This window comes from Temnothorax longispinosus, chromosome 7 (assembly GCF_030848805.1).
Source record: "Temnothorax longispinosus isolate EJ_2023e chromosome 7, Tlon_JGU_v1, whole genome shotgun sequence".
Taxonomy (NCBI): domain Eukaryota; kingdom Metazoa; phylum Arthropoda; class Insecta; order Hymenoptera; family Formicidae; genus Temnothorax; species Temnothorax longispinosus.
In genome coordinates, this window is record NC_092364.1 from 10667878 (window position 1) to 10692563 (window position 24686).

A 24686-nucleotide genomic window follows, 5' to 3' on the forward strand; every position below is an offset into this window, starting at 1 on the left:
CTGCAAAATGCATAAAACGATAATTTTTATTTTTTTCTTAATAAATACTGTAGATAATTAGTTTTTAAAGGTGGAGCAAATTGAAACAAGAATGGAGCAATTTGTCTGTGCCTTGAGAATGTACAAATTCTAATGATTGATATCTCGCAAACTGTATAAAGCAAATTAAAGAAAAATGAATAATTTAAAAAATGGCGCGCTCGATTTCTGTTGCGCAGGCGCTAAGTACTGCGCATGCGCATAATTTCTTGATAACCTCCGAACTGCATAAAGCAATTATTTACGTTTTTCTTAATAAATACTGTAGATAATTAGTTTGTAAAGGTGGAGCAAATTCAAACGAAAAGGGAGCAATTTTTCTGTACCTTGCGAATCTACAAATTCTAATGATTTTCGCTTATATTAACGTTTACATTGTTACTAACTTTATCATTTATTTATAAAAAAAGTAAAATGGAGCAAATTATGAAACATGCATATTATGAAGGAGCAAATTAAGCAGATTTTTTTCATGTATCGTAAGTTTCATTACTGTAGAGGTCGCTGGCTGGGAGCTTGTGGGTGCCACAATGGATGACCGGCAGCAATTATTAACCTTTCTGCAGCTTTGCTCCCAATTTTTAAATTTAGTACTTTTATATGGCCGTTTGCTCAGTGAATCGAACAACAGAAGATGGTGGGTGCGGCCAGTAAATAGTGAAGAAAGACGGCATTTCAAAGGGTTTCATTTAACTTATTTTCGTGAGCTGATGGAAACAGATCATGAAGAATTTTTTAACTGGACTAGAATGTGGCCACATCAGTTTAGAAATCTTTATGAACTCGTTCGCCCTCGATTGTTAAAAAGAAGTCGTCGTCGTAACACTTTAGCGTCAACGTACTGTGCTGTGATTGGCCGATCTCATGCGACACGCTTGTCGCAGTCGCAGAAAGTTGAAGTTGGCTCAACTCCGTGCGACAAGGGCTCTTGCGACTGCGACAGCCTTGCGTCCGGAAACAGTACTCTTGCGACATTCTCATGCGACATACGACATAGCCTGTGCGTCTATTGTAGACGAGGCTTTATGCTGGGTCTACAATGGGAGTCGCAAATTCGTGAGTCGCAAGAATTGACCAATCACAGTCGATTATTCTCCTCAAATTCGATTGTGATTGGTCAATTCTTGCGACTCACGACTTTGCGACTCGCATTGTAGACCTAGCATTATGCACAGGTAAACAAACTGAGCACGAAGGAGCACGAAGTAAGAGACCGGAGCCGCCGGGTAAGGTTAGGGTGCGTTCACGAGATCACGAGTGCTGAAAATCCTACAGTATATGTTACATGCACTATAGGTTGAAAATGGCGCCCATCGATAAGAATTCATTCCCTTCAGCGGACTCCCTCTCAATTCGGTGCCACGAATCGGGACCACTTTTTCTACTCGCGCGCTATGAAGTTCGATCTTCTTACTCTTACTTCATGGCCACAGCCATGGGCAGAATATAGGCAGATACCATAGCGCATGCGCATATGGCTTCTGCGTTTTGCTTATCGCTCCTGTAATTTTATGTGCTTCCACCTTTACACCATGGGCATGGGTCGCATCATCAGTAGCATTATTGACGTGGAATTGAAATACACATATCTATGCAACCCGAATCGGGTCGAGTAGCAAATCGAAAACGCCATAAATTTCAATCCAATCTCAATCCCAATCCGTAGTCTGATACGGGCAAAGGGACTCTAGTGTCGACTTGAGTCGCTAAATGAAAAGCACACATTAGAGACTTTCTAGAAAACGCGTATTAGCATTTTTTACGTATCAAGTTCCCGTTCTATATCTATTGATGCATCTATGGTAAATTCCGTAAGTAATGTGCGAAGGATGATTCTTGGAATGATATGAAGACGCTAATTACATTTTTGGGGCAGTTTTTCGGTATATTCTGATCAATTCTGATATACTCTGTGATAAACGGAATAAAATAATCTAAATGTGTCCGCAAGAATGCTCGGTATAATCGTAGCTGGCCGACTCGTGAGTACATTAAACTCCATTATGCTATCACATTTCTTAATTGTTAGCGTCAGGTTTATTTCGATCGATTATGAATTATAAAACATACTTTTTATTTGTAGTTTTTGTCTTATTAACTTGGCAGAACAATATGTCTATATAATACAAATATAATGTTATTTTTACAGTTACTCTGTAATTGTTTGCTTTATAATAAAAAGGTTTTAAAAAAAGATTTTGAAGCTTATCAATTTTATTGATATAATTTGGATCCAACAAAAGTTTAAAATATTCTAAAATTTTCAGTTATAACTTAAGATTTTAAATTACGGCTAAACTCTACTTTAGTAGTCTTACTGTATATTTTTGCCTTAGTATCTGCTGGATTAATAAATACTATTTTATATATTTAACAATAGCAGCAATTGTAAAATTGTTATTATTACATACATTAGTAAAATTTAATTGAGATATGATCAATTATTCTTTATTAACTTTTGTAATAAGATTTTAGAATATGAAGGAAATATAAATAATAGTTAATTTTTAATGATATGGAAACAGGAGTGTTTAATAATATATATTTTTTATTTACAATAGATCAATTACTTATAATATGCTAACTTTACAATAGGCTAGTTATTATAACCTAAAATAAAAAGATCTCACACACACAGACACACACACACACACACACAGGGTGTTTAAAAAAAGTGTCCCATATTTTGAGAACAGGTAGTATGCATCAAAATAAGAAGAAAATGTTCAGTAAACATGGGTTCTAAATTAAATACCTGTTGAGATATGGATTAATCTTTATTATATACTATAGGAGGTGTTCTATGTGGTTCCCAATCATTTATTTTAAATTAAAAAAATACCAATTCCTACAATGTTTGTATGTTGTCGATACTTGATAATGACTAATGATCAAACCTTACTGCACTGCAGAAATAATACAACTAATATAAGAAGAGGGCAATGTTTATCATTTAAAGACCTTAATTTATTCAACATCTATCGACGACGTACAAACATTATAGGAATGTATATTTTTTTATTTAAAATATGTGACAATGAGTGAAAATCACATAGAACACCTCCTATATAATAAAGATTAGTCCATATCTCAACACGTATTTGATTTAGGACCCATGCTTACTGGACATTTTCTTCTCATTTTGATGAGTACTACCTGTTCTCAAAATATGGGACACTTTTTTTCTAAACACACTGTATATATAAATGTAATGTTCATATTTTAGGTCCAAACCGATTTTCAACAAGTTGGTGAAAATCAGTTCTTAATTACTATACCTGACGCTGATAATATAAACCATATAGTAGTATTTCTCACTGGCACTGTCCCTTTCCCAGATGGTATGGGAGGTGCAGGTAAGACAGAAGACAATAAAGATTACTTTTGCAAATAAACTATGGATGTCTAGACTTTTTTATATTGAAATTAATTTAAACAATTATCATTTACAGTATACTTTAGTTGGCCAGATCCGAATGCGCCGCCCAACTGGCAATTCCTTGGATACGTTTCCAATTCTAAGCCATCGGCCATCTTTAAAATATCGAATCTAAAGAAAAATCATGAATTTGAAAACAGCAATTTAGGAATTTTTGGGGTTGGTAAGATCTCGCACTTCGCGCAGATTGGTGTGTCGGTTGAACCACTGGCGGTGATTGAGCAGCAAGTAGCTACCGTTGCCGCAACTACGACCAACTCTTTCGTGGAATTTGTACAGAAGATGTTAACAAGTTTTGTGAATTATGTGACTAGTTTCACAGTGACGCAAGGGCAAATGACGCCAAATCCTACTGAGAACTATGTGCCTCTATCTACATTACAGAGCTGGTATGAAACCTTTGAGAGACGGTTGCAGCAGAATCCGAATTTTTGGAAGTCATGATTATAATTATGATCACATATAGTATGAAATTTGGATTTTCTATTGATACACACACACACACACGCACGCACACGCACATACATATATTCATACATATATATATATGTGTGTATATATATATATATATATATATATATATATATATTTTACAACAATGCGCAAGTACTGTTTCAATGCTGTCATAAAGTATATTGACTTGTCAGCATAAATTTATTACTTTTATATTATTGCTAATAAATAATGATATTATTTGGATTTATGTATAAAAATTTTGGTTTTAAAATAGATTGAACTTTAGTATATTAAACAACTTTAATGCAATGTAGATACATTTGTCATCATTTACATGACTTCAAGAAATATGATCTTTTGCTTTAAATATCCTTTTTATTTTGCATTATCATTTTTTTATTAGTGCTGGTCCACAACCTTGCTTTAAAGGATTATATTTAAGCCGTAAAGAAATTGACCAATCACAATGGAATGTGAAAAGAATACTCGATTGTGATTGGTCAATTCCTTACGGCTTAGAGCTGAAATACCTTTAAAAGCAAGGTTGTAGACCAGCACTTAAGCCTTTTGCTCTATTAGAATTAATCTGGTCTTTCATATCTTCAAGAATTTCCTATGGAAATATATCCCAAAATATTACAGATTTTTTTTAAGAAAACAATTTTTGGCTTTACAATTATGTTATAATACAGAATCATACTGTACCTTATTGGATGTAATATTTTTAATATCAAAATGTGGTAATGAAAGAATAACATGCATAGCATGCTAAATCTTGTTTTAAAACTTCTCTGCTTAAGTTGCCTTCAATATTGAGGAAAGTGGTTTCCGATTTTGCCTATTGGATTGCCGACTTTTATTGCCATCAATAGTTATGAGCAGCTTGGTGACAACAGTTGTCCTCTTACGAACCGAAAGTACCTATAATAGGTTGTCGGAAACCACAGGGCAACGTGATGGAAACAGTTTCCGCTTAGAATTTTAATCCGATAAGTTGCCAATATAATCTAGCGACATTTTTAAGGAAACCGTTGCCGTTAAAAAAGGATTCCTCTGGAAGGTTTTGTAGGAGTAGGTTATTCCCTTCTACAGAAATTTATTATACATATATATATATATATATATATATATATATATATATATATATATACACAAAGGTGTCCCAATATTGCCGATTACGGTTAATAAAGTGGATAAAAGATGAAATTCTCTGATAAAAATGTCTCACAAACTTTTCGATGTGATAGTAATTTAATTATGGTTATTTTTTTATTGAAGCATGGCCTCGACGGTACGTACATTAAAATTCAGTGCGAGGAAAGACCAACCGCGTGATGATAAATTAACAACGCATAGTCACGCCACTATTGGCTCTACACCGCGCTGAATTTTAATATACCGCCATGCTTCAATAATTAACCATATTATATATTAACTATCGAATCGAAAACTTTATTTGACATTTTCGTTTTAGATTCATTGTATCCTCTATCCACTCTAATATTAACTTGATCGCTATGGGCCAAAGCACATATGACAGTCGTAGTCGTGGACGTAAGTAACGCACAAGCTTTGGCGTATCCTGATTTGTCAGGTCGAGGACTACGACCGTCGTATATCGCTACGCCATGTTATGTGCTTTGGCGGTTTTATTGGGATATTGTAGGATATATTGGGCAGTGTTAAAAAGTGATTAATAATTTTAGGCCAGTATTCATAGTCAGATCTTATTTCAAGACTGTCTTAAATAATTGGCGACGAGAAGATTCGGTTGCGCCCCCGGCGGAACTACTGTAAATCAGACACTTTTGTCCCAAATAATTATTGCACTGCGGGACACAACAATGTGTATTAATAGGCTTGTTCGCGTTGCTTGAAATCCCCAAACATTTTTGCACTTGAAATGAGATAAATATATATTCGGCCGTTGGAGAGAGAGAAAGCGAAGATGCTGAGTGCAAAAAGTGCAAGCAACGCGAACAGACTGAGTGATACGCCTCTTTTTCTCGTGTTTTGCTTCCCATGTCGCAAGTGCAAGTTACTAGCACAGCAGGATACAGTGTATGACTTATGGCGTTTTCGATTTGCTACTCGACCCGACTCGGGTCGCATCAATGGACGTGGAATACATACATAGATATGAGGAATTTTGTATTTTATTAGATGCATAATTTTTAGTTTGGCTTTCTCATAGAGGAAGCTTTTCGCGCGTAGCAATACGTTGTGGATTTAATTTGCTAATTTCCTACTCTCTCTCATCAAAATTGTGACTTTGCTATGTGCAAATTTCCAAATCGCAAATTTCAATTTGATGAGGAAGCCAAGTGCAAATTTCTAATTTGCACAATTTTTTTTCCAATTTTTTCATAAAATTTACAGGTTCCAAGACGATCTTGGATATAAGACCCGACTATGAATACCGGCCTTAAAGAATTATATATGAAATAGAAATAGAAAAGACTGAAGAATATAATAAAATTAAAAATAGACCGATATCTTAAAATTTGCGGAAGTTAGAACAACCACAAACATTTCTACCAAAATTCTAAATTTTATTAAAAAAGAACCGCTTTACCGATCATCGCCAAATTCAATCTCAACCTTCCTTACATGATACTCTATCGATTAAAAAAAATGCATTCTGATATCTAAAAAATTACGGAAGTTAGAGCATAAACGGACATTATTTCTATCAAAATTCTAAATTTTATTTAAAAAAAACCGCTTTAACGATTATCGCCAAAATCAATCACAACCTTCCTTACACGATACTCTCTCGATTAAAAAAGTGGGGTTTTACAATTGACACAATGTTAAATCGATACTGACTTTTGGAATTCAAGCTACATGGTCCATATATGGACTTTCGCATATGATCTTTATAAAGCTGGATCTAATCAACCAAGACTTAAAGAATTATATATTAAATAGAAGTAGAAAAGACTGAAAAATATAATAAAATTAGAAATAGACCGATATCTTAAAATTTTCGAAAATCACATCGATACCAGGCACCACTTCACACGGGAATGCATCGAGGAAGGAACCATAAACGTGAAATATATTCCAACGGAGGAAATGACAGCGGACTTCCTATAACCAAAGGACTGTTTGGGCCAAAGCAGTTTGAATGCAGAAAGCAAATGGGATTAAACGACTGATTTTTTTTACTAAATAACATTCGTTTATGTGGGAATGTTGAGAAAGTAAACTCATTTTATTTATATAGTAGCATACATGCAATCAACACTCGCTCTAGATTGATCAATCGATTGCATACTCTCTATGTCGATTCTCGATTCTTGTATAAGTTACACTAAATGGAATATATTTTTCATTCGCCATTAGTACACGAAGCACGCCGCATTATCTTTTTATCTCTGCATAAAATCCTGCACCATCATTTATCATTAGCACCCATAAGTCCTGGGGTCCTATTAAGCCGTGATGAGACTACGGATTGGGATTGAGATTATATTGAAATTTAATCAATTAGAGCAAAGTTCACTAAGGCGCGGGTCCAATGGAGATCCGTAAACCTAACCCTAACCGTAAGACCGTAACCGTAAAAGTTGGTTAATTTGAACTTTTACGACCGCGGTTATGGTAACGAAGAGAGGTTAGATTCAGAGTTGCATTCAGAACGGGTGTGAGGTTATATGTTTATAATTGTTGAGAAATGTGTTCTAATAGCAAATTAAGATATTTATTTATGTTATGTCTATTGTATATTATAACAGAGACTTTTAATGTAGCTGTTATCCAAAGTTTATTAATAAAGATACAATGTGAAATACATAATAAGATTGTTATTTAATGAATCATTTAAAATAAAAAAATAATAAACATTCTGCAAAATATATGTCGTTCTGAATAGTTAATATTTTCGCGAGTTGTACAATTAAAATGATCCTCTCGTAATATAATGCTTCTTGCCACGAAACTGCGCCTTCTGGAGTACTCGGCAAGCGTGTCACGTAAGGTAACATTCTTGCATGTAGCATTATTAGCTCCCATTCTTCTCATGTTCCTAAAGATGATATTCTCTTCGCATTGTCTCCACTGTCCAGATATGACATTCCCATTGTCGTCCCATGTATCAGCGTAATTTGGAGGACAGTACGTAGCATTTTCTGATTTTGAGATTAATTCTGACATCCGGAGGAAGTTATGAAGGCACAATCCTGCACACACAATCCATTCTGCAGTATCAACATATGCAATAATTGTTGATCGGAAGATTCGCCAACGACTGGCCAAAATGCCAAAAGAGTTTTCGATAACACGACGTGCTCGAAAAAGAAGGTAATTGAAAGTTTTTTGTGTCTTGTCCAATTTAGTTCCAGGATATGGTCGCATAATATAGCTTTTCAAAGGAAACGCTTCATCTGCAACCATATAATATGGAAACTTTGTGTCGGTTTCTGGTAAGCAGCTAGCTATCGTCAGGTATTTCCAATTCGTTGTCATCAAGACCTATTCCAAAAGCTGATTCTTTATAGACTCCTCCGTCACTTTGTGAACCATCAAAAGCACCAACATCAACAAGAGTAAAAATGTAGTTAGCATCACAAACTGCCATTAACACAATGCTGAATGTTTTTTTTATAATTGAAGAAACTGATCCCAGTATTGTAAGGAGCTTGTACAACGATGTGCTTTCCATCAATTGCCCCGAAACAATTCGGCATATTCCGCAACTCTTGGAAATCTCGTGAGTACCTTCTGAAATCGTCAGCAGTAAGTAGAGGGCCTCTAGATACGAGGGGCGCAATAGTTGATCTAAGTGCTGATTGGCTCGCGTGAATTGCATGCTTTATTCTTTTCATAAGCACATACTTGCATAACGTCAGCCCATAAAAAGATGACAGTATGACAGAATTACATATATGTATGACAGTATGACAGAATTACATATCTTATTTTTTTCAGCAAGCGACACAAATCGATACAAACATATTCTGTCTTCGTTATTCATTGGAGTTTAAAAACTTTTTAAAAAGTATGTATCTATCCTATATCTATCCTCTAATCTTACATTCCGTAATCTAAATTTATTCTCTAATTCATTTCCGTAATCTATTTCTATTCTCCTTCCCTATTAGTAATTCCTACTATTCCTGATCATGGCATTGTGTTGTGCATTAAACTGCTCAAATAGATCAGACAGTTATGTTATGAAAAGGTTTCCTTCTAACACTGAAACTCAAAAATTATGGATTTCGAACATCAATAGGTCAAACTACAAATTTTCTATTAATTCCTATCTCTGTCAGGTAAACTATCTCCTTTGCTTTTATTAAATAAATAAATATTTTAAATAAATATAAGTAAATCAATAAATAGTAAAACAACAACTAATATAATATATAAAAAACTAATATATAAAATATATAATATATAATATATAAAAAACTAATATATTAAAAAATGTAAATATAAATATAAATATGTTATAATTAATAAATCAATGAATATAAAATATCTTAATATATAAAACAAAGTCGGGTTAGTTAGAACACTTATAACTCAAGAACGGCTGGGCCAAATTTTTACTACAAGTATATGAAATAGGGGTAGAATTTTCCGGAATAGCAGAATAACTAATAAAATATCGGAAAAATTCACGTAAAAAAAAATTAATCTAGAAAGATATCCAAATACATAGAAAAAATACATAGAGGGAGGGAGAGAGAGAGAGAGGAAAAGAGGGAGGGGGAAAGAGAGAGAGAAAAAGAGGAGGAGAAAGAGAGAGAGGAAGAGAGGAGAGAGGGAGAGATGGAGGGGGAGAGAGGGAGGGGGAGAGAGGGAGGGGGAGAGAGAGAAAGAGAAGGAGAGAGAGAGAGAGAAAGAGGGAGAGAGGGAGAGAGGGAGAGAGGGGGAAAGAGAGAGAGAGAGAGTGAGGGGGAAGGGAGAGAGAGGGGGAAAGGGGGGAGAGAGAGGGAGAGAGAAAGAGAGAGGGAGAGAGAGGGACTATTTGCGTGTCTTATCACTACATTCATTACTGTTAGGCGGTACGAAGTTCGCCGGGGCAGCTAGTTAATATAATAATAATAATATTAATAATAATAATTATTATTATTATTAATATTATTACTCTTATTATTTATCCTTTATTTTTATTATTATTAATTAATTATTAATAATAATTTTTTTATGCAAAGCGAGATCCAACCCATATTGCCCGGTGCTTCGGATGCATGTATTTATATTTATATTAGATTGATTAAAGATTCCATCATGGAATTCAAAGAAATCAAATACAAATCTGTACTTTTAATCAAAGAGTATATAGTTATGTACAATGTGTATGTGTGCAATATGTTCAAGTGTATTTTGTGCTAAGTGTTAATATAATTTTTTTATTTTATGTGTACAATAAAGTTATGTGTGCGTGATAATGTCATTTGTGCAATGTGTATATGCGTGCATTAATATCATATGTGTTCTTTCGCAAAATAAGAGATCGCAAACGAAGCAGTTGGCAATCGGTAATATTAAAGTCCCTCTAATAAGAGTCTGGCCAAGAGATAGCCACTTTTGATTGGTCCGCACTTTCCACTCATATGATTGGCTGTGTACACGCATCTTAGCCAACTGCGCATGCGTGATAGTACAAAGTTTCCCTCTCTCCCTCTGTAATATTGCTGTCTCTCTCGCAGAATTTGGCTAAGATTATCTCTTGACCAGACTCTTATTAGAGGGACTCTAGATAATATAGGTAAAACGAGCCCTCTCGAATGTTTCCCTTTCACAGGTGCATTTTACATCAGACGAATGGGTGAATAACGACAGGACAAAACTTAAGAAAAATGCTGTTCCAACAGTGTTTTGCCGTTGTTCTACTCTCGATAAGGAGAACAGTGTCCCCACAAATAGACTGCAACGAAAAAGAGGCCGTCCATCAAAAGAATCCAATGTGGACCACACTGATTTTTGTCCAATGAAAAAAGTATTTGTAGAGCATGATTATTATAGCAGATCTAATGCATTTGATCAAGTAGCAAGTTTACCTCCAGACTCAAACTTTGAATCATTATTAGCAAAAACTAGTATTGAAGCAAAAGATGAACAATTATTTTCACCTCCAAACACAAACACTGAATCGTCATTAGCAGTTTGTCTTGAAGCAAGAGATGAACAATTATTTTCACCTCCAAACACAAACACTGAATCGTTATCAGCAGTTTGTTTTGAAGCAAGAGATGAACAATTATTTTCACCTCCAAACACAAACACTGAATCGTCATTAGCAGTTTGTCTTGAAGCAAGAGATGATCAAATATCCAGCATAGAAACTATTCCTATATCTGATTCTTTGGTAGAATTGCCGTCTTACAATCATCTTGATCTCGAAGACCCTTGCAATTTAGACAAGTTTAACAAAATTATGAAAGAAAATTCTGAGCTTAGACATGCCTTGAACTGTATTAAACGTGACAGAGACAATTTGAAAAATAAGCTACATAGAACGCAGAAAAGGTACGAAAATCTATGCTTCCATACTTCAAAAAGATTTGAAAATGATCAATTAGACGCTCTCAGTAAAGGTGGTCATCTGAGAGGTGTGAAATGGAGCGATAAAACAGTCCTAAAGGCTCTGAGAATCAATTTTGCATCAAGCACAGTTGGCTATGAATTAATTTCTAACACTCAGATGCCTCTTCCATGCATTAGAGTATTGCAAAACAAATGCAGCATCTAAAATTTTCTCCTGGTATATTACAAGAAATTTTTCAAGTATTGCCTGCAAAAATTAATAACATGGCATCTCTTCATAAACATTGCATGTTATCATTTGACGAGATGTCCATAAAAGAGGCTCTTGAATTTGACACATCGACTAATACTTATATAGGATACTGCACTGTTCCAGCAGCAAAGCCCAGAATGAAAAAAGAATACAAAGCTCGATTTAATAATGATCCCATATTAATTGAGAAAGAACACGAAAAAATCTCCAAGACCGCTTTTATAGCAGCAAAGCTACAAAAGCAATGACATTTATCTTAGGAGGTGTCGCTAAGAGGTGGAAACAGACAGTTTGTTATGAGTTGACAGGAAATAGTTTTTGTGCTGAAACAGTAAAAAAAATACTGATTGGAATTATTAAAAAGTGCCATGATGTTTAGTGGTACAAGCAATTGTGTCTGACATGGGAAATCGCAGCATCTGGACAGCTTTTGGTATTAATGTAGGTCCGCATTCTAATAAAGTTTGGGTACCTCATCCAATAGATCCAAATATGAAACTTTACATTATGCCAGATCCCGTACACATCTATAAAAATATTGCAGAAATGCTGCGAAGCAATAAAGAAATTTTTATTGCTCAGCAATTCGTTACTGAATTCCAGCTTCCTTCTAACTGGGTTAAATTGGATCATTTGAAAACGCTTTGCAAATTTCAAGAAAATATGCGATGAAAGTTAGCACCTGGTCTTTCAGAAGATTATTTATTAATGAATCATTTTGGAAAGATGAAGGTCGGAAATGCTTCCAGAATCTTTAATCCACGTGTTGCTGCAGCACTTAATTTCTTGTCATACCTACCAAATGGTGAGTCTGAGATGAGGACAACGGCATGGTTCATTAAGATAGTATACACGTGGTTTAAAAATATGACAGCTCGCATTCCAATTCAAGGACTTGGGAGGAAAAATCCTGAGGCATTTGCAGCTACAGTTCGTAATTTAAATTTAACTATGGATGTATTCCAAACAATGAAAGTTGGTCATGAGTGGATACCCTGTCAAACAGGAGTCAAAGCTGTTACACTCTGTATTTTAGACCTAAGCACTTTTTACTTGGACGAAGTTGGTTTGGACTTTTTCTTGCCTGGCCGTTTCACAAGTGATATTTGTGAGAATTTGTTTTCAGCCATTCGTTACAAGCGCCCCAATCCATCCGCACTACAGTTCAAGCAACGTTTGAAAACTTGCAGTATTAGTCAATTCATGAAGCACAATTCTAAGTCCTCCTATGATCTTGATGATCGATCTGAATTGCTGAATTTATTAGATGCAAAAAACATGAAAATATCCGAAGATATTCGGTCACTTAATTCTCCATCTCTTGATGAAGAGGAAGAAATCATTCTTGCATGTCTCTCAGCTCAAGTTTTTTATGGTCTTGAGAACATTCCAGAAAATGATAAATATGTATTTTATAGAGTTTGTGGATATATTGTAAATAAGCTGCGAAAAGAGAAGCCATCATTCAGAGACTGCAATGCATGTCTTCAGGCTTGTAGACACAACTCCTCTGAACCACATAGATATGGGAAATTTAATCGTATGACCAATTTTAAAGATGGTGCTCTTTTTGAGGTATCCAATGATGTATTCGAGTTACTTTTGAGCGTTGAGGAAAAAATTATGGCTATTGAGACCTCTTTGCATACCTTAAAGTGTGACTTGCTGAAATTTTTAGAAGATAAAGTATGTACTGTAACAATTTCTCCCACTTCTCCTTTAAATCTTCAATGTCACAACATTTCTCACGAAATCATTCATCGGTACATTAAAATAAGAGTTAAGTTGATGAGTGAAAAGCCAACTGAATGTCATGCCTCCAAAGCTGCGTCATCACAGCTTTCCAGTATGAGCATGGAATCCAGATATTTAGCCAGTAAGTTCCATCCTTCCCAAAAAAAAAGTAAATAGTTGCCTTAAGAAAGTTCAACAGCCATAATTGTTTCCTCTAATCAACTGTGATCTTTGATCTATTGATATTTATGATCCTTTCTTTAGAAAAATAGTCACATTATAAAAAAAGTAATTGCTACATTATTAAAAAAATTAAAATGTTAAAAAGACTTAAAAAAATTTTTTTTTTAAATACAATGTTTACATATTGTTCAATATATATTTATATAAATATATAATATATATATAATTAATATAATTAATAAATTTAATTTAAGGAAAAATAAATAAATTAGATATTTACATACATAAATATTGTATATAAATATTGAAATAAATATAATATTGTGTGTAAAATAATAAGTAATTAAATATAAATATATAATCTATATTTATATATAAATATATAATATATAGTATATATAATTAATATATTTAATGAATTTGCTATAATTTAAGTTAAGCAATAATTAAGGTAAGTAAAAAAAGTTAACAAGGTAAGTGCAAATATATGGTATGTATAAGTAAATAAATATATGTATAAATAAATAAATAAATATATATATGTATAAATAAATAAATAAATATTATTATTATATATATTATATATATTTTATTTATTAAAATAAATTATATTATAAAATAATATAATTTTAATATAACTACCCAGTAAACACAAAGTAACAATAATATAACTGTTTTGTTATAATTTCTTACTCAACAATATAACTGTTATGTACAAGGCATGTTATATTACAGTTATATTATTGAGTGGAAAATTATAATATAACAATTATATTATTGTTACTTTGTGTTTACTGGGTATTGATCGCCATGTTGCATGCTTTATTCTTTTGTGCAGCAATTTCAAGTCAATCAGTTTGCGCCCCTCGTATCTAGAGGCCCTCTAGCAGTAGGTCTTGGCAAACATATAGGCGATAACTTGTCCCATATAATCTTGCAAGTGTCACGGATAACTTTGCTCACAGTTGATTTTGACACATAAAAGTTCCATGCAACAGTTTGCATACTGCAACCATGAGCAAGATAACTATAAAATAAAATATTCGTGTTATAATAGTTTAAAAAACACAACAAATTATTGAAAGTATTACAAAATATACTTACTACAAAGTAATACATAATCAATGTTCCGGCGACAGAGGCTCTCGAATACTTCTTTTTATCAGAGACTCTTGCACTAATTCTGATAGTCTTTCGAATTGTGAAACAGTCATTCTAGTAAACTTGAAAAACTGCTCATCGTCATTGTTTTTCATAAACTGAAAGAGAGTATGAAAATGGCCTTTTTGCTTCCGCTGTAATAACATTGGCCGAACCCAATATTTTCGTTTAATCTTTTTCTTCTTTTTCCGCAATAACTGCAGAATTATCGCAATTAAGTTAATAGCCACAAGAACTGTTTTTCTAACATGGTAAATATCCATTATAGCGAAATTTTTGCACTTTGTACCTACATTAGTCTATCGACTAGAGGCTCTTTACCTTGGAGACCTGCTGCGGATATGGGTACGAACCGGCGCGACACCTCCACGTGGCCCTCTCCTGGATTTTCAAGGTCCGAGGGGAAGATCCGGACACCGCCGCAACTGCGGTGCTCTTCGCGTTCCAAACCCTATCTCCCTGCTAGAGGTTTCCAGGAAACTCGAACGCTTATACAGAAAAGAAAACTCTTCCCGGATCTCCCGACGGCGTCTCCAGGTCATTTTGGGTTACCCCGACGAACACTCTTACGAGGGCCCGAATTGTATGCGGTTCCGCTGCCGGGTTCCGGAATAGGAACCAGATTCCCTTTCGCCCGACGGGCGGGGACAGTTAACACAGAGGTTAGAATCGACGCAAACACGAATTTGCGTTATGGGTTTACGGTTAGGGTTAGGTTTACGGATTTCCATTGGACCCGCGCCTTAAACTTGAAGTTAGTTTCCTTTATTCTGATTGATTAAATTTCAATCCAATCTCAATCCCAATCCGCAGTTCACGGCTTTGCGGTTCTTGAAACGAGGTGAAAATTACAAAAGTGAACAGATTTTTACTAGATTTTGACCAATAAAATTATACCCTTAAGGCCATTGCACGTAAGTGCTGATGGTCTACAACCTTACTTTAAAGGATATTTAAGCTCTAAGCCGTAAGAAATTGACCAATCACAATGGAATTTGAGGAGAATATTCAACTGTAATTGGTCAATTTCTTACGGCTTAGAGCTTAAATATCCTTTAAAGCAAGGTTGTAGACCAGCACTAACAAAGTTTTAGTCATAATCGTAAGGCCGTAAGAAAATAAACCAATCACACTCCATTATTTTTCGAGCTCAAGGAGAATAATCGACTGTGATTGGTCTATTTTCTTACGGCCTTACGATTATGACTAAAATTTTGTTACGTGCAATGGCCTTTAGGAAGAATTTATACCTTGGCAGAATAGCAGAAAGCAGAAAAACAGTAGCTAATCAGGACTTGCGTTGGCAGTAAGCATAAATATATGCATACACAGTACGTACAGTCGTTCACGGAAAGGTTGCAACACTTTTTTTTTGATGATTTTTGGAACGCGCAGAAATTTTGAGATCGCGATCCACCATCTCTGTATACACGTAGTGAACGGTTATGATAGCTGTCAAAGTGAACTATACAAGGTGGAGGTTCACGAAATGTATCTTGTGCGGCGCGGAAAATCTTAAGATATCAACTGGATACTGTAATATCGGGGTTAGTATAAAAGAATAAGCTAAATAGACAATTTTATTTTATAAATTAATTTTTATTTTCAAGACATGTGTAACATTAAAAATTAATGTAATATAACCTATTAATATAATTACTTATAATTATATCATATATTGTGTTATATGTTATATTAATTTTAATTACATAATTAATTACGTAATTAATAACATTAAAATTAATTAATAACATATTAATTTTAATACATAATATTAATACATAATTAATATAACAGTAAAATTAAACCGGTGTCTGAATTAATGTTCGGCAAGCAGAGGACATCAGTCGATCGAAGAAGCTGCCGTGGAAGACGTGGATGCTGAGACCGCGAAGCCACATCACCGCTTCAAAGCCAATTCTTCTCGTCAAATAACAATGAAGTAATCTTTCTAAAAAATTACAATTATAAAAATTAATTGCAAATTCAGTTTTAGTATAAAATAATCATTGTATTATAATTATATTAAGTTGAGAAGATAGATTTACTTACATAAAATTGCCAGATCGCTGATTACTATTGACTGTTCAGCAAGAACAGATCAATCGCAATCTGTTGTCCGCTGCAATCCAGAGTGAATCTCTTGTAGAAATTCGTTGTGGGATTAAGATGCGCACGTCTTTGTTCACTCTAGTACTGGGATCTTCTCTCGGCTGCAGGGCCTCTGGACCGACATTAGGCAGGCATGTTTGGAAAACGGCGATACGTCCTCGGGTGCTGGAGAGGAGTTTGTGAGCAGCTTGAAAACCGGCACCAACCCGGGCGTTGTTATTATCAAAAGTGCCACAGAACTTGATGGGCAGCTAGGCGAGAAGGTCACGGAATCGGCAGGCCCAAAGATATTTCGGATGACTTTTGCCTTGTGCCATGTTCATTCAAGATTTTAATTCCTTCATTCGTTCATTCATTAATGAGAGTTGTTCACGTTGCAATCATTTAATGTCAAACATATTATTCATTTATTTATACATCATCTTGGTGAAAAAACTTTTCACATTTTCTCAGAAATTTTACAAGAATTGGGACTTGTAAAAAATTCTAAAAAAGTATATGATATTTCTCAGATACTTTCAGAAATAATTGAAAATTTTTAGAATATTTCAATATCCGTATATATAAAAATTTCTGACAAATTGCACAGATTTTCTTATATTTATTCAAATTTCTGCAAGGATATATTAGCGAAAAATATTTTATTTTTATTTTGTCTGAGTTGTTTAATTCGTATAAAAAATTTGAAAATTTCTGAGTATTCTAAAAAAAATCTAAAAATTTTTATAGAAATTCTGATTATAATGTGAAAAATTCTGATATTTTTTTACCAGGGCATCCATGGAAGGTCACATAGTATTAATACCGTGTGACACTTTCATATGATTCTCTATTACTACATTTAATCTTTGGGGCATAGATGCAACTTTTTGGAATAACTTGTGCCTTGCGCGGAAATCTTCCCATACGATGAGAACATGTTGCGCCAATGCCTCGCGTCTATGTGGAAATTGAGGTTTCCATATTTTCTGAGTAAGTTGTTCCTCTCGTTTTCCATAATGTTACACGCCCAGATTCATCCATCGAAAATACGTTCTCATTCGAGAAAACGGTATTTGTCCATTCATGCTTCTGTGCCAAATGCTGCAAGGCAAAAGCCGTTGTTCTTTGTGGCGTTCGGTTAATTGTTTATATTGAGCCGATTTATATCGATTGTGTCTCTGTTCTCGCCATCTACGCTGCACGGTTTGCGCTATCGCATATTAGGAGCCTGGGCGCGTAACATTATAGAAAACGAGAGGAACAACCTACTCAGAAAATATGGAATCCTCAATTTCCACGTAGACGCGAAGCATTGGCGCAACATGTTCTCATCGTATGGGAAGATTTCCGCGCAAGGCACGAGTTATTCCAAAATTTAGTTGCATCTATGCCCCAAAGATTAAATGTAGAAATAAAGAATTATATGGAAGTGTCACACGGTATTATAACTATGTGACCTTCCATGGATGCCCTGGTAAAAAAATATCAGAATTTTTCACATTATTAATCAAAATTTCTACAACAATTTTCAGATTTTTTATACGAATTAAACATCTCAGACGAAATAAGAATAAAGTATTTTTCGCTAATATATTCTTGCAGAAATCTGAATAAATATGAGAAAATCTGTGCAATTTGTCAGAAATTTTCATATATACGGATATTGAAATATTCTAAAAATCTTCAATTATTTCTGAAAGTATCTGAGAAATATCATATACTTCTTCAGAATTTTTCACAAGTCCCAATTCTTGTAAAATTTCTGAGAAAGTATGAGAAGTTTTTTCACCAAGATGATGTGTGAATAAATGAATAATATGTTTGAAATTGAATGATTGTAACGTGAACAACACTCGTAAATGAATGAACGAATAAAGGAATGAAAATCTTGAATAGACATGGCACAAGGCAAAAGTCATTCGAAATATCTTTGGGCCTGCCGATTCCGTGACCTTCTCGCCTAGCTGCCCATCAAGTTCTGTGGCACTTTTGACAATAACAACGCCCTTGGTACCGGTCTTCAAGCTGCTCACAAACTCCTCTCCAGCACCCGAGGACGTATCGCCGTTTCCAAACATGCCTGCCTAATGTCGGTCCAGGGGCCCTGCAGCCGAAAGAAGATCCCAGTAATAGAGTGAACAAAGACGTGCACATCTTAATCCCACAACGAATTTCTACAAGAGATTTGCTCTGGATTGCAGCGGACAACAGATTGCGATTGATCTGTTCTTACTGAACAGTCAATAGTAATCAGCGATCTGGCAATTTAATGTAAGTAAATCTATCTTCTCAACTTAATATAATTATAATAAAATGATGATTTTATACTAAAACTGAATTTGTAAGTAATTAATTTTTATAATTGTAATTTTTTAGAAAGATTACTTCATTGTTATTTGACGAAAAGGATTGGCTTTGAAGCGGTGATGTGGCTTCGCGGTCTCAGTATCCACGTCTTCCACGGTAGCTTCTTCGATCGACTGATGTCCTCTGCTTGCCGAACATTAATTCAGACACCGGTTAATTTTACTGTTATATTAATTATGTATTAAAATTAATATGTTATTAATTATTTTTAATGTTATTAATTACGTAATTAATTATGTAATTAAAATTAATATAACATATAACACAATATATGAATATAATTATAAGTATAATTATATTATATAACCTATTAATATAATTACTTATAATTATATTCATATATTGTGTTATATGTTATATTAATTTTAATTACATAATTAATTACGTAATTAATAACATTAAAATTAATTAATAACTAATAATAAATTAATTAATTAAATAGGTTATATTACATTAATTTTTAATGTTACACATGTCTTGAAAATAAAAATTAATTTATAAAATAAAATTGTGTATTTAGCTTATTCTTTTATACTAACCCCGATATTACAGTATCCAGTTGATATCTTAAGATTTTCCGCGGCGCACAAGATACATTTCGTGAACCTCCACCTTGTATAGTTCACTTTGACAGCTATCATACCGTTCACTACTAGTACAGGGAAATTAAACAAAAAAATGTCAAATCTGCGGAATAATTCACATGTAGCTAATTTTTGCATGGACCTTTATTTCATCGTTAAAAACAATATGTGAAAAGTCCCCATCAATGTGACCCCTGCTAAAAATTTTACAGAGGGTCAAAGGTAAAGAAAAACAGTTTTTCGCGAATATTTCTTTATTCATTAGTCCTACGGCAAAAATAGTTATTACAAAATTTGTAGCTTATAAAATTCTCTACAAAAAATGTTCTATAAGTTTTTTTGTACAAGCAATACTTTTCACGTAATAAATTTTGCAAGATATGCGCTGCGCGGTAAATTTACGGAGCGCGCTGACAGACGTCAAATAAATTGAAGCGTCGCACGCGCGCACAAAAAATGTCATATCTTTTGAACGAATCATCGTACAAAAATGATCGAAGAATCGTTGAAAAGCAGAAACTTTCAGCTTTTTAATGCAATTTGGTTCGTTATTCTATGATAATTTTTGAAAATTCTACGATGGTTTAAACAAATTGTTACATGCATTTTTTGCCTTTTTTCATAAAATCAGCCACAAGTAGGTTCCAAATTGTTTAAAAAAAAAACGCCAGCAGGATATTACAGTATATACTTCATACTTTGACCCTACCAGAGGAAAAAAATTACAAAAATTTTTTGCTTTAAAATCAAGCTATTGACATTTTCAGTAATTTTTAAAATTTTTGATGAAACGTTAAAATTAAAATTGTCATAACTTGGCGAAAAACTGAGCTAGAAAATTTTTTTAAAAAGCAATCGAAAGCTTGAAATGTCTACTTTTAGGTCCTACATTGCAATATTCCTCATTTTCTTGCATTTTTATTTATTTATGTAAATATACGAGTTGTCGCGAAAAATCTTATTTAAACAAAGGACTATATATTTACTTATAGTAGTTTTGTATAAAAATTTACGTTTCTCGGGGATAATGCACTGTTTTCCACACCACCTCGGAAGTACAGTGCTAAGCGCGTTTTTTTCTACGTGATGTCCCCATTAGGTCTAATCCACTGTTTTTTTGAGAGGAATAAAGCAAATCAATTTCTATGGCTTCCGCCAAGAAATCTGGAGATTTGTCTTCGTAGCTGACATAGCATTTTTCGATTATATTAGGTGCTGCGTTAAGGCAAGTCTGGCCATGGCAATGTCTACATACTGCTGAACATTTTAAACCCATTTTTCTGCAGCCACAGTTGAATCCGCAATTTTTCGAGCAGTTGAAAAAAATGGAGTTTAACAGAGTGTCCGAAGCAGGTGGTAGCAAAGATATATTTAGGTATTATTGTTTTGCTAAATCAACGCGGCTTACTAAGGCAGTGAAATTATCTACTCTTCCACCAACATCTAGTGCTGCTCAACAGCATTTGTATCGGGTGTACTATCAAGTGCAAACATGGCTCGGGAACGATCTCAATCCTGAAGATTGGGGATGGATAAGGAGGAATAATATTTTGGAGCCGATTCCATCTCTGCTACCACCTGCTCCGGACACTCTATTAAACTCCATTTTTTGCAACTGCTCAAAAAGTTGCGGATTTAACTGTGGCTGCAGAAAAATGGGTTTAAAATGTTCAGCAGTGTGTGGACATTGCCATGGCCAGTCTTGCCTTAACACAGCACCTGATGCAATCGAAGATTGCTATATCGACAGCTACGAAGACAAACCTGCAGATTTCTTGGCGGAAGCCATGGAAATTGAAGAAGTTGACGCGGAAATTATGGATATCGAGCCAACGGAGGGAATTGAAGAAGAAGCAGAGACTTAATAGCAAAATGTGTGTTTTTTCACGTTTGCAAAAGAATGTTTACCATGGAAATTGATTTGTTTCATTTCTCTTAGAAAAACAGTGGATTAGGCCTAATGGGGACACCACGTTAAAAAAAAAAACGCGCTTAGCACTGTACCTCCGAGGTGGTGTGGAAAACAGTGCATTATCCCCGAGAAACGTAAATTTTTATACAAAACTATTATAAGTAAATATATAGTCCTTTGTTTAAATAAGATTTTTCGCGACAACTCGTATATTTACATAAATAAATAAAAATGCAAGAAAATGAGGAATATTGCAATGTAGGACCTAAAAGTAGACATTTCAAGCTTTCGATTGCTTTTTAAAAAAATTTTCTAGCTCAGTTTTTCGCCAAGTTATGACGATTTTAATTTTAACGTTTCATCAAAAATTTTAAAAATTACTGAAAATGTCAATAGCTTGATTTTAAAGCAAAAAATTTTTGTAATTTTTTTTCTCTGGTAGGGTCAAAGTATGAAGTATATACTGTAATATCCTGCTGGCGTTTTTTTTTTTAAACAATTTGGAACCTACTTGTGGCTGATTTTATAAAAAAAGGCAAAAAATGCATGTAACAATTTGTTTAAACCATCGTAGAATTTTCAAAAATTATCATAGAATAACGAACCAAATTGCATTAAAAAGCTGAAAGTTTCTGCTTTTCAACGATTCTTCGATCATTTTTGTACGATGATTCATTCAAAAGATATGACATTTTTTGTGCGCGCATGCGACGCTTCAATTTATTTGACGTCTGTCAGCGCGCTCCGTAAATTTACCGCGCAGCGCATATCTTGCAAAATTTATTACGTGAAAAGTATTGCTTGTACAAAAAAACTTATAGAACATTTTTTGTAGAGAATTTTATAAGCTACAAATTTTGTAATAACTATTTTTGCCGTAGGACTAATGAATAAAGAAATATTCGCGAAAAACTGTTTTTCTTTACCTTTGACCCTCTGTAAAATTTTTAGCAGGGGTCACATCGATAGGGACTTTTCACATATTGTTTTTAACGACGAAATAAAGGTCCATGCAAAAATTTAGCTATATGCGAATTATTCCGCAGAAAAATCCTAATTTCCCTGTACTATACGTGTATACAGAGATGGTGGATCGCGATCTCAAAATTTCTGCGCGTTCCAAAAATCATCAAAAAAAAAGTGTTGCAACCTTTCCGTGAACGACTGTACATTCTGCTTACTACCAGCGCAAGTCCTGATTGGCTACTGCTTTTCTGCTTTCTGCTATTCTGCCAAAGTGTGAATTCTCCCTTAAAGCAAGGTTGTAGACCAGCACTAACTAGTTTTAAAATAGAAAGACTTTTATACATAGAATAATGAAAGGAATCGATTGTAAAAAAAATATTTTAAATAATTTGATTGTATTTTTTTTGTAGATGCATTTAATTTTACAAAATTGCAAATGTAAAAATTAATATTTATTAATATTCAAACAAAGGGCTTGCGAACTAGCTGGATGTTTGTGCTACCATAATATAATTTGAACAATAAAAATAATCAACAAACGTTTCGGCCATAACTGTGACCTTCTTCAGTGTGACAAAACAATGGCATTGGTCGTTGAATATAAATACCGGAATAGTCGTTACAAGTTAAAATTAAAGATTAAAAATTACAATACCCTCTTAACATAATTGAAACGCCAATCGCTTACATACATGCTATCGTCAATCGCATACATATTCGTCGTATCAATCCCGATCACAGCTCGCCGAAGCAGGAAACACAGATCATCGTGTCCAGTTTTTGTTCGAGCGTCCATGGGTCGATCGAGGAAGGATCCGTCTCTATTGTCCAACTCATTGCGGTCAAACGTTAGGTAGGACTGATGCCGAATGTCCTTCAACCGTAGAAACGCTTGTCGAGGAAAACATGTTTAACTGTGGTCGGTCTGATGTCAAAAATAATTGGACGTAGCGGCAGTTGCTAAACGTGAACATGGCGGTGAATTTTCTGTCATTCTGGGTAAGGTTAGGGTTATATTGCCGACGCTGCGTTGCCACATCTACCTACTCGCGAACCATCAACTGCTGTTTCAGTCTAATTTCGATCGCTTTAACTCGTAATATATTTGTTATTAGGTGGTGAATACGTGTTTTTTTCCGTTCTAAATGTTCGCATTAATTTATTGTACGCGTAGGCACGTTTTTTGAGCGTTTATCTTTATACTAGATATTAAAGAAAATTGGGATCAATCATCGCCATCAACGCTTTCTCCATATAACCCCATGTAAAACGACGCATTTTTGGAAGCTAATATCTTAGCTCCTGGATGGTCAATTAATCTGAAATTTATTCCACACATGCAGTAGATTCTATACTATCATATATATTTTTTACAAACGAAAATCTTTGGTTGAACAAAATGCTCCAACCTCCCTAACAACTCCACCTATGGTCAAACTGATAAGGTCAGCAAATAGATCTTTTTAAACCCTACAACTTTTGTCTAAAACAAAAGGGTTTTTTGTAAAATGTATAGTTTTCGTAAAATTAAGGGATTTCAACACTTTTTGTATATATACTTTGTAAACATATACATATATTGTAAAGTTATACATAAATAGAATCATATATAATTTATCACTATTGTATTTTGGATACCTACAAAATTATTTTAAATTTTCATTTGTATGAATTATTTTTTCGTTTGCATTTTGCAGAAAAGCTACTGATCCGTCTTGACAACGTTTGATGATATGTTAGATCTAAGGCCGGCATTTACAATTTGATTTTAAGCTTAAGAAGATCATCTTAAATATAAGATTTATTTAGCTAATAAAATGGTTGTAAATAGTAACTTAAAATTTTGAATACAAGAACGGATTATTAATAATTAATGGATTATTATTTACTATTTTAAACAGCTTTCATTTACACAAATATAGTAAAAAATTATTATATTATATTATATAATTTTATTATAGTAAAATTATAGAATTATGATTTTGCAACTTTTCCGAA

At 33.9% G+C, this 24686-nt stretch overlaps 1 protein-coding gene and 2 long non-coding RNA genes across 7 annotated transcripts; 2 read left to right on the forward strand and 1 right to left on the reverse strand.

Moving 5' to 3' along the window:
• The first annotated feature begins 1817 nt into the window (after positions 1-1817).
• LOC139815979 (protein OPI10 homolog) lies at positions 1818-9096 on the forward strand. Of its 2 annotated transcripts, XM_071783265.1 has the most exons (7): positions 1818-2021; positions 3266-3395; positions 3492-7916; positions 8005-8239; positions 8437-8648; positions 8867-8936; positions 9040-9096. In XM_071783265.1, the coding sequence occupies exons 1-3, from the start codon at positions 1992-1994 to the stop codon at positions 3920-3922; spliced, it is 591 nt and encodes a 196-aa protein (XP_071639366.1). In that variant the 5' UTR covers positions 1818-1991; the 3' UTR covers positions 3923-7916; positions 8005-8239; positions 8437-8648; positions 8867-8936; positions 9040-9096. The 2 variants fall into 2 exon arrangements, with proteins under 2 accessions (XP_071639366.1, XP_071639365.1); XM_071783264.1 differs by having other exon boundaries at positions 8867-9096.
• A 5115-nt stretch (positions 9097-14211) lies between these two features.
• On the reverse strand, positions 14212-23739 carry LOC139816210 (uncharacterized). Of its 4 annotated transcripts, none has more exons than XR_011732974.1 (4): positions 23381-23739; positions 15087-15595; positions 14709-14962; positions 14212-14631 (listed from the first exon to the last, which is right to left on the reverse strand). It is a non-coding gene; the product is annotated as an uncharacterized lncRNA (long non-coding RNA). The 4 variants fall into 4 exon arrangements; XR_011732973.1 differs by lacking the exon at positions 23381-23739 and adding an exon at positions 16105-16269; XR_011732972.1 differs by lacking the exon at positions 23381-23739 and adding an exon at positions 16016-16030.
• Positions 16172-18386, forward strand: LOC139816213 (uncharacterized). Its single transcript, XR_011732977.1, has 3 exons — positions 16172-16312; positions 16603-16707; positions 16960-18386. It is a non-coding gene; the product is annotated as an uncharacterized lncRNA (long non-coding RNA).
• Positions 23740-24686: the final 947 nt, after the last annotated feature.